We start from the raw sequence: 10,214 nt of genomic DNA, 5'->3' as shown, positions 1-10,214 counted from the left end.
CAACCCACGCTACGCCACTGCAGCGGACTCCCTTGGGAGATGGCGGACTCTCCTTCCTTGGAGGTTTTTAAGCAGAGGTTGGATGGCCATCTGTCATGGATGCTTGAGCTGAGATTCCTTCCTTTTGTTGTAAGCCAAAAATGGCTTATCTTTTGAGTTACACCAATAAAACTCAGAGACAAGAGGAGTTAGGAGTCCATCGTTGTTTATTGCAAAGAAATGGGTTACAGTCGAATCTTTTCGCAAAACTGCAACCCCGCCCAAGGGTCAGGGCAGGGGTGTTTGTAAGTTTCAAACAAAGCATTTAAATTTCCACCAATCATATACATAATTACCTCATTTCATGTTTAATACACATGCACAATGAACATTGCTGACTAAGCTTTGATTCTCACCGTGATCAGTTACATTGGGTTAGTATTCATGTTGGGAACCTGTGTTACGTGTAGCCATTTGCAACATGTATCAACTTATATTCTAGCTTTATGGAAGACACTCTTACTCGGCTACGAGTGATCGCCAAAGAAGAAGAAGCTTTCTTGTGGCCCTTTGGGCCACCACACACTTTCAGATTAGATGACACTCAGCGTCCCTTTCAACTCTCTCAGTCTAAGATTCTGGGATGAGGTTTCCTGCTTCTTGCAGAGCGTTTTTATCTCTCTCTCTCTCTCTCTCTGTACTGAGCTGGGTTCCTAGAGATGACAGGAAAGAAAGGGGGCTGGCCCTCCAGAGCAAAAGCCCCTCCCTCCCTCCCTCCCTCCCGGGCTCTTCCTGCAAGGGGCGTAGCTTTTGTCTCTGTGCTCTGCAAATGCTGCCTCGGCGCCGCCATCTGGGATCTGGTGAGTCCGAGCTGTCTCCCCCCCCCCCCCAGGGTGCACGGGGGTTTCGGGGGTGGGCAGGGTCCCTAGGGAGGATGCGTGGGGCCAGCTCAGCTCCTGCAGGGGGCTGGGCGCTGTGCAGGGAGTCCGGAAGGGGCTCCAGGGGTCCAACCCCCTCAAAGCGAGGCCAGGAGCAGAGGGTGCTGCCCGCTTCTCCTCTGCAAAGGCAGGGAGCGAGCGAGTTGACAGGAGCTTTGCAAAGTCTGCCTTTGGATCAATACGCTGCTTTCCGCTTTAGTGAGGGTCTTTGGGTCAGGGGAAAGACAGCATGCAAATACAGTGGTACCTCGGGTTAATTCGTTCCGGAGGTCCGTTCTTAACCTGAAACTGTTCTTAACCTGAAGCACCACTTTAGCTAATGGGCCTGCCACTGCTCCGCTGCGGCACAATTTCTGTTCTCATCCTGAAGCAAAGTTCTTAACCTGAGGTACTATTTCTGGGTTAGCGGAGTCTGTAACCTGAAGCGTCTGTAACCCGAGGTACCGTACCACTGTAAGCGAAATTGAGATTGTAGCGGGACAGAAACTTTTGGGCATAAAATGATAGAACCACAGAATTGTAGGGTTGGAAGGGATTCCGTGGGTCAATGCCAGAACCTCAACCAAAGCATCCATGGCAAATGTCCCTCCAACCTCTGCTTAAAAGCTCAAAGGAAGGAGAGTCCGCCATCTCCCTAGGGAGACTCTTCCATGCAAGAAATAGAAACAAAAACTTAACCTCTGCAACAAATATGGAAAGACAGTTGGAAGATGGAGGGCAGAAAAAAGAAAGGGCTTCTTCAAGTGGTGCTGAGTTAAACTATGCAACTCCCTCCTGCAGGAAGCAGTGGTGGTCACCAACCCAGATGGCTTTAAAAATCAAAACCTGAAAAGGGAGAAAAACTGCAAATTCCAACAGGCTCCTCCCTGTCTTCTTGAGGCTCTATATGTGTCTTTTTTTTTGGGGGGGGGGGAGATGCCCTTGATTAGTCGCCAATGGTATGTGGATAGAGAAGCACTCCAGATATTATTAACTCAAGCCTCTATTGGTATATTAGAGGTTTCCTTCCGTCGTTGGGAAATTACTAGTTTAGCTGCTGTGAACAGGAAGGAAATTAATTTTTTAGATTTAAGGTTGGAGTTTGGGGTCAAATCTAGTGATAATAAAGCAAGTGCCAAATTAGGAGGGATATTTTGGTAATTTTGGAGGTCAGGTGAAAAACTTTTTGCCAAAAGGCATGGACCACAGTACACTCCCACCAACCATGGAAGTAGGAACCTCGTTCTCCACAACTTTTCCAGCATAATGGTGAGCTGGACGGATTGATCTTTGCAAGGCATGGGGGGGGGGGGAGTGCAAAGTCACCAAAAGATAATTTTAAGGGAAATTTCCTGGAGGTGAGCTGAAATTGTTTTTAGAGATGGATTACGCCATATAGATTCCCATGTTTTTTCACTTATTGAGGTTTCAATGTCAGTTTCCCATCTCATTCAAATATCTTCCATGCTGCCCACAAAGCTGTCTACTGCATATGTATCTTGAGGCTTTATTCCCCCCCCCCACACACACACACTTGAAGCTTTATATTATTATTGTTCTGGTTGTTATTGTGAGTATTGCTATCACTACTGCTACATTTATTGCCCAGGGCAGGTTACAACCATTTTAAACCTTCGTATTAACAAGAGTGAAAACAAACGACAGTCAGAGCAATAGGGTGGGTCCTGAAAGCACAAGTCTCCAGTGTCAGAGGCCATAGTGAAGAGGGGAAGGTACCAGGTGCTAGGATCATGGCAATGAAAGTACTGAATAGAGTTCAGGTGATAACACAATCCTGTTTAACACCTGATCCCACTATGAATGGTTCACTTTGAGGGCCCAGAAACCTATGTCCCCATTGTGGAAGGACGTGTGGATCCAGAATTGGCATCCACAATTACTTATGAACTCACAGTAAAAACTGTGTTTATGGAGGACAATCTTACTTGGCTACGAGTGCCGATGAACTGCCACAAGGATGCGCTGTTTTGGGCTACCACTTCACCTAAAACGCAGAGGGTGGTGAAACTCCCAAGAGAGCCCCCTTTGCCAACCTGAGCACCCAAGAGTGTAGAGAAGGAGATGGTACTGCTTAAGTGAACAGCTCACGTGAGAACTTTGAATTGGGTCTAGAAATGAATGGACAACCCCAGCAGCTCTTTTAAAACAAGAATTAAATGTGTTATCAAAGGTTGTTGCACAGCCCCCAATCCCCTCCCCATTCATCTTTTCATGGTGGTAGATGGGAAGAAGTGGCTGTGGAACCAGACCAGGTAGGGCGAAGGAGCAATGAGGTGACATAGGCTGAGCGGTGGGGCAGCCAGGGGTCCCCAGGGCCTGAATGAATCTTCTAAGCAATTGACAAACCATAAAAAAAATCAGTGGTCAGGATTCACATAACCAGCTCCATCACTTGCACAATGGGGCTTCTCCCAATATCCTCTACCTCCCTGTGCCCCCATGTGCTCCTTGACATTGGCTAAGGGCATCGGAAGGGTACCTCAATCCCTAGAACATCACATGGCTTGCTCAGACAGAATGATTAGAATAACACCATGTGGAGTTTCAGCCATTTTTACAAAGATGTTAAAAAAAGCATGCACAATTAAAACATGCAGCAAAAGAATCCTATTAAAACAACATAGCAAACAACAGAACAATGTGTTGGAGATAATGTTTATGCTAAGAGAATGACATTTTTCTTTGTCTTTTAGGGTCCCTTGTGCTTTGAATAAGTAGCTGTTTGTGGGATCATGGACTCTCTTGGTAAGGCTCCCTGTTGGATCACATGTGTTTTGAAATTCAGTACATATCCTTAAGTGAGGAACCTCCAGTATCTTAAAGGAGCTCAACTGCACCACCTACAGCATCTGGAATTCTAACCCTTCCACAGCCTTGAATGAAGAGCTGTCTACTGTTTGGTCTGTGAATATTCTTCCTCCGGTTATTCCTTTTTAAACCATGATCAGCCTGGTCTGAACTGATAAATGTAGACTACAGAGTAGCTTCTGTCTATTTTTGGTTGAACAAAGAGACAGCAGCCTTTGGAGATGGAGCAGATTCCATTAATGGGCCAAATAAAACCCATCCCAGGAAAGAGCTAGGTTTTTCAAATCTCAGGTTCTCATAAATAGCATTAAATAGCATTAATTAGCATTGTTCAATACTTTGAGGCTCCATTTCTTCCCAAGGCTTTAATCTATTTTGCTGTTTGTTGCAGGTGGTGATGATTTGGAAATTAAGAACAAGGGAGACCACAGCAAAATACACACAGTGGAGAGACAATCAAAATATTCAGAGGGTGAAGAAAGTTTCAGTCAGAGCTCCCATTCCATTTCCAGTCAAGGAAATCCTATTGGGAAGAAACCTTTCCAGTGCTTGGAATGTGGAAAGAGCTTCATTCGAAACTCCCATCTCACTTCCCATCAAAGAATTCATACTGGGGAGAAACCTTATCAGTGCTTGGAATGTGGAAAGAGCTTCAGTCAGAAGGAAAATCTCACTTCCCATCAAAGAATTCATACTGGGGAGAAACCATATCATTGTCTGGAATGTGGGAAGAGCTTTAATACAAGCACAAGCTTCCATAGACATCAAAATATTCACCGTGGGGAGAAACCCTACACGTGCTTGGAATGTGGAAAGAGCTTCAGTCAGAACACTCACCTCACTTCCCATCGGAGAATTCACAGTGGGGAGGAACCATATCAGTGCTTAGAATGTGGAAAGAGCTTCACCTGGAAGGAAAGTTTCATTTCCCATCAAATCATTCATACAGGGGATAAACCGTATCAGTGCTTGGAATGTGGAAAGAGCTTTAATACAAGCAAAACCTTTCGTCAACATCAAAGTATTCATTGTGGGGAGAAACCATTTCGGTGTGAAGAGTGTGGAAAGATTTTTAGACGAAAGGAAAATCTCACTTCCCATCAAAGAATTCATACAGGGGAGAAACCATATCAGTGCTTTGAATGTGGAAGAAGCTTCACCCAGAAGGAAAGTCTCAATTCCCATCAAATAATTCATACAGGGGAGAAACCCTATCTATGCTTGGAATGTGGAAAGAGCTTCAACCAGAGGGCCAATCTCATGGCTCATCAAATAATTCATACAGGGGAGAAACCATATCACTGCTCAGAATGTGGCAAGAGCTTCAGTAAGAGGGCCAATCTTACGGCCCATCAAAGAGTTCATACAGGAGAGAAACCATATCAGTGCTCAGAATGTGGAAAGAGCTTCAGTCGGAACTCCCATCTCACTTCCCATCAAAGAACTCACAGTGAGGAGAATCATAGAATCACAGAATTGTAGAATTGGATGGGAACCGGTGTTGAACCAAAGGTGAGACTGTTCTGGAAGGCCTGCAAATGCCATAGTGGTAGTCAAGATAACCCCAAACTAATTGGTAGTTGTTTAAGTAATGAATTCACCTGTGTTTATGTATTTGCTCTGGTATATGCAAATTGGCTTGCTTTGACGCTATGCTTATGTGTGGGCTGGGGTGCTGGGCTCTTGGCCCAGAAAAGGAACCTATCTGTCAGACTTGATACAGATAGGTAGCCGTGTTGGTCTGCCATAGTCAAAACAAAACAAATTCCTTCCAGTAGCACCTTAAAGACCAACTAAGTCAGTTCTTGGTATGAGCTTTCGTGTGCATGCACACTTCTTCAGATACACACTTCAGATACTTGTGTATCTGAAGAAGTGTGCATGCACACGAAAGCTCATACCAAGAACTGACTTAGTTGGTCTTTAAGGTGCTACTGGAAGGAATTTGTTTTGTTTTGTCAGACTTGAGTATTTGCTACCTATGCCCTCATTGGCCAGGTGGAGTTAAGGGAGGTTCTCGCCAAAGTGACATACGCTACTTTGTGCAAAAGTATTACTTAATATATTAGCACATTGTAGAAAAGTCATGACGACCTCTCACTGCTCTGGTGGCTTACTCGTGTCTGTAATGGCAGTGGGGCTGTGCAGGTATGTCACAAATTTACACCTTTCTGGAATAAAGCACTAGAACTGGTCATTCTGGCACTTTTGACATCTTTCCTTGGTATCCCTGCATCAAACCACTCGTACAGGCCCTCCTTTGAGCCCGTCAATTGGCGTAGATACTAAAATAAGGTGGATTGGGGTAGGCAAGGCCATGGTGCTGCAGAGGATCCAGCTTATTTTATTGATGACTTGTTAATTATTTCATATGACTTATGCTGCATTTGTGATGTTGTGTTCTATTGTTTGTAAGCCACTTTGGGATTTCTTTGAATGGAAAGTGGTATAGAAATACAATCAATCCATTCCATTCCAATCCAATCCAGTCCTCAGCCTGTTGGGCTGCTCAGGGAGATGGGCAGTGTTTACAACCTTCCCCTTCCTCCCCATCTGGGGTAAAGCTCCCCGTTCCTCCCTGATGGGAGGCCTGAAAAAGCAAAGAAAATGGATTATGTGGGGAGGAAAAGGAAAGATCTTTGGAACCCAGAGAAAGTGGGCGGGTGTGGGGGGGGGGAATAGCAGGTGGATCAGCAGAGCAGGAGTGACAGAGGAACCAGGAAGAACAAACAGAGAAAAATGGGAAATCCTTTCCAAAACGGACCATGGAGGTAGAACAGGTCAGTGACCTGCAAATTGAGCTTTCATTTGATTTTGGATATAATATTCAGTTAGAATCTTGGGAAAGGCTGTGGAATAAAGGTATGAACTTTACTGCATGTAGTGCACTTAAAAAAAATGAGAGGAAAATGATGTATAGATGGTATTTAACACCATCAAAACTTGGTAAAATGTAGATCTTGTCTTAAAGATCTAACAAGTGTTGGAAATGCAAAGAAAAGGAAGGTATCTGTCAGAGCCGCCCCTAGGTCCCAGCTCACAAAGGACCAGCGCCCGGCTGTAGTTATGTACAAAAGTCTTTATTGAAGTTCAGTTTCCATTTCAAAGCCGCAGCGTGCAACTCTACGTCTTAAAGCCTAGACCGGCGAAGCTCCATCTGAGTCTCCGCCCCCCTGACACCAGTTTAAGACTCTAGCCTTGCTCCACCTCTTCCTTAGCTCCTTCCTCCTCTGGGCCCTCCTGCCCGCTGGGGTTTCATCCTTTCTGGACTCTTCTGACGCTGACCCCCCTGATTCTTGCCCCTCCTTCCGGCGGGCTTTAGGACCTGGTTCCCTATCCGGGCTACCTGCTGTGCCGCTCACCTGTACATTTGAACTTGGCGCGCGCGCCCAGCTGGTGACTTTCCTCTTGACCGTTTCCCCGCTCTCCGATGGAGGCGTGGCCAATCCTGACTCATCTCCTCCCTCTGGTGGTGGGAAGACTGGTCCCGATGCCTGGGACTCCTCCCCCCCACTATGCTCTGGTGGGGAAGCTGGTCCTGATTTCCAACTGCTGCTCTGGGAGTCCCCGCTGGCCCCTTGCTTCTGGGGTGTCCCCCTTGGGGCCCCCCTTGCCCTGGCCATCGGCGCCCCCTTCTGTGAATCTTCCAATTCACTGGAGAGGCTCATGGAATCTCTCGGGCTACTGTCCTCTTCTCCTACGCTGCCCTCGGATTGCTCCCCCTCGCTCTCCATCTCCTCCCCTCCCTGCGCTCCCGCTGCGTCCCTGACAGTATCCTTTACCATATGTGGTGGACTTGTAAAGAGGTGAAGGCTTTTTGGGAAATGATATATAATGAGTTAAAGAAAATGTTTAAAAACACTTTTGTTAAAAAACCAGAAGTCTTTTTACTGGGTATAGTAGGTGAAGAGATACGAAAAAAGATAAAAGACTCTTCATATATGGAACAACAGCGGCAAGAATCCTTTTAGCCCAAAAATGGAAATAACAAGAAGTACCAGTGAAAGTAGAATGGTGGATGAAAATGATGGACTTTCTGGAAATGGCGAAGCTGACGGGATAAATCTGAAACCAACACGATCAAGTACATCCAAAAATACTGGAGTAAATTTATACAATATTTGAAAGATCACTGTAAGCAATTAACAACACTAGTAGGGTTATCTGAAGACTTGTAAAAAGATTTTTTTTTACCTTTCTATATATATTTAAATTTTGATGTATTTAGTACAGTGGTACCTCTGGATGCAAACGGGATCCATTCTGGAGCCCCATTCGCATCCTGCAGTGAACGCAACCTGCACGTGCGCGGGTCACGATTCATCGCTTCCGCACAAGCGCGTGATGTCATTTTGAGCGTCTGCGCATGCGCAAGCAGCGAAACCTGGAAATAACACACTCCATTACTTCTGGGTCGCCACGAAGCACAACCCGAAAATGCTCAACCCGAAGCTACTTCAACCCGAGGTATGACTGTAATGAGTTATATTAGAATTGGAAAATATATAAAATGCTGTGATATAAGGTTAGTTTTGAAAGCCAAGAGGTGGGAGGGAAGGAAGCTGACAGGCTCTAAAGAGCCAAAGAAGTAAAGTGGATAATAATGATGTTGTCAGGGCTCCCTCTAGGTCCCAGCTCACAGAGGACCAACGCCAGGCTGATATTATGTACAAAAGTCTTTATTGAAGTATAATTTCCATTTTAAAGCCAGAGCGTGCAACCCTACGTCTAGACTCTAGACAGGCGAAGTCCCCTCTGAGTCACTGCCCCTTCCGCACCAGTTTAAGATCCTAGCCCGGCTCCACCTCCTGCGCTGTTCCTTCCTCCTCTGGGTCCTTCTGCCCCCTGGGGTTTCCTCCCTCCTGGACTCTTCTGACGCTGACCCCCCTGATTCTTGCCCTTCCTTCCGGCGGGCTTTGGGACCTGGCTCCCTATCCGGGCTACCTGCTGTGCCGCTCGCCTGTACATTTGAACTTGGCGCGCGCGCCCAGCTGGTGACTTTCCTCTTGACCGTTTCCCCGCTCTCCGATGGAGGCGTGGCCAATCCTGACTCATCTCCTCCCTCTGGTGGTGGGAAGACTGGTCCCGATGCCTGGGACTCCTCCCCCCCACTACGCTCTGGTGGGGACGCTGGTCCTGATTTCCAACTGCTGCTCAGGGAGTCCCCGCTGGCCCCTTCCTTCTGGGGTTTCCCCCTTGGCACCCCCCTTGCCCTGGCCATCGGCGCTCCTCTCTGTGAATCTTCCGATTCGCTGGAGAGACTCGTGGACTCTCTCTGACCACTGTCACTGCCTACACCCCCCTCGTATTCCTCCTCCTCACTCTCCATTTGCTCCTTCTCCTGTGTCTCTGCTCCTGAACCCCTGACAGATGTGATTATACATGTTTAAATGGAAAATTAAGAAAAATTATTTAAAAAATAATAATTGAGTTTTCATCCGAATTTGTTTGCCCCAAGTTTTCAAGGAGGTGACTGGTCTGATCATGCAGGGCTATTCTTGTGCTCTGGCCGGGAAGGGTCCTTGGCTCCCAGTCACCCACCAGGCCCTGATGAGACCCAGACTTGCTGAGCTTCAGCAAGGAGCGCACCTTCTGCTCATACTCAGAAGGTCTGCTTTACCCCTTTGAAGGCCAGGACTGAAACTATTTTTATATACTGCAAATTATTCCTCCTTTCATTTTTCTTTCTTTTTTAATGGTGTTGGTTCCTTAGTACACTTTTTAAAGAGAGAACCTGATTCAGCCAGAACTGCCACCATCTTTTTACAGTTTGCTTCCTCCCTTGGAATGCCACTGGGCTGCTGTGCTGTGTTACCTGCATGCAACTACCTTTATGGTAGTGGTGGACACCTATTCCAAATGGCTAGAGGTGGCCCCGATTCCCTCCACCACTACCCAAGCTGTCATCCTGGTGCTGCGGGGCCTGTTTGCAACTCATGGGTGTCCTGATGTCCTCGTCTTGGACCTCAGTTCACATCAGGCACCTCTTCTCCTCCTTCTGGAACCGTCCCTTTCCCCTTGCCTCCTCGCTTTAGACTTTTCCCTCACAAGTTGGGGTACAGGTAGGGTTGCCATATTTTGAAGAGCAAGAAAGAGGACACATTTGCCAACTGCTACTTTTAACTATGGATTGCTATGACGACTCTCATTTTACATACCCATGAAAAAGAGGACGTGTCCTGGAAAAAGAAGATGTATGGCAGGCACAGCTCATATGCCCCTCCCCCCCAAGCCAGCCTGCCTGCAGGGTTTGGGGACAGGTGGCGATGGCCGCCTTGTCCGGGGTGGGCGGAGGTCCATCTCCCATTCTGTACGGGAGGCACACGGCCAAGTTGCACTGCCTGTGTTCTTCCGAGTGCTGTTTCTGTGCTTGAGGGAACACAGAGGGAGAGAGAGTGCAGCCCAGACTCCCGCCGGAGAAAAATAGCGGGAGTGATGAAAAGCATAAAGCTACTGCAGTATTTTGGAGCAGGAACCGGCAAGCCACTC

General features: G+C 46.9%; 1 protein-coding gene and 1 long non-coding RNA gene across 3 annotated transcripts; one reads left to right on the top strand and one right to left on the bottom strand.

Annotated features, from left to right (window-relative positions):
- Window positions 1–733: 733 nt before the first annotated feature.
- On the top strand, window positions 734–5,207 carry LOC309340518 (uncharacterized protein; the record flags this gene model as incomplete). Of its 2 annotated transcripts, XM_081859344.1 has the most annotated exons (3): window positions 734–839; window positions 3,611–3,662; window positions 4,117–5,207. In XM_081859344.1, the coding sequence occupies exons 2-3, from the start codon at window positions 3,650–3,652 to the stop codon at window positions 5,205–5,207; spliced, it is 1,104 nt and encodes a 367-aa protein (XP_081715470.1). In that variant the 5' UTR covers window positions 734–839; window positions 3,611–3,649. The 2 variants fall into 2 exon arrangements, with proteins under 2 accessions (XP_081715470.1, XP_081715469.1); XM_081859343.1 differs by lacking the exons at window positions 734–839; window positions 3,611–3,662 and adding an exon at window positions 3,713–3,817.
- Window positions 5,208–7,845: 2,638 nt separating this feature from the next.
- Window positions 7,846–9,539, bottom strand: LOC309340468. Its single transcript, XR_014156005.1, has 2 exons — window positions 9,108–9,539; window positions 7,846–8,343 (listed from the first exon to the last, which is right to left on the bottom strand). It is a non-coding gene; the product is annotated as an uncharacterized lncRNA (long non-coding RNA).
- Window positions 9,540–10,214: the final 675 nt, after the last annotated feature.

Source organism: Podarcis erhardii (genome assembly GCF_964252035.2).
Source record: "Podarcis erhardii genome assembly, chromosome: 4".
Lineage (NCBI taxonomy): Eukaryota > Metazoa > Chordata > Lepidosauria > Squamata > Lacertidae > Podarcis > Podarcis erhardii.
The sequence above is the reverse complement of the archived record's forward strand: the minus strand, read 5'-3'. Positions and strand labels throughout refer to the sequence as shown.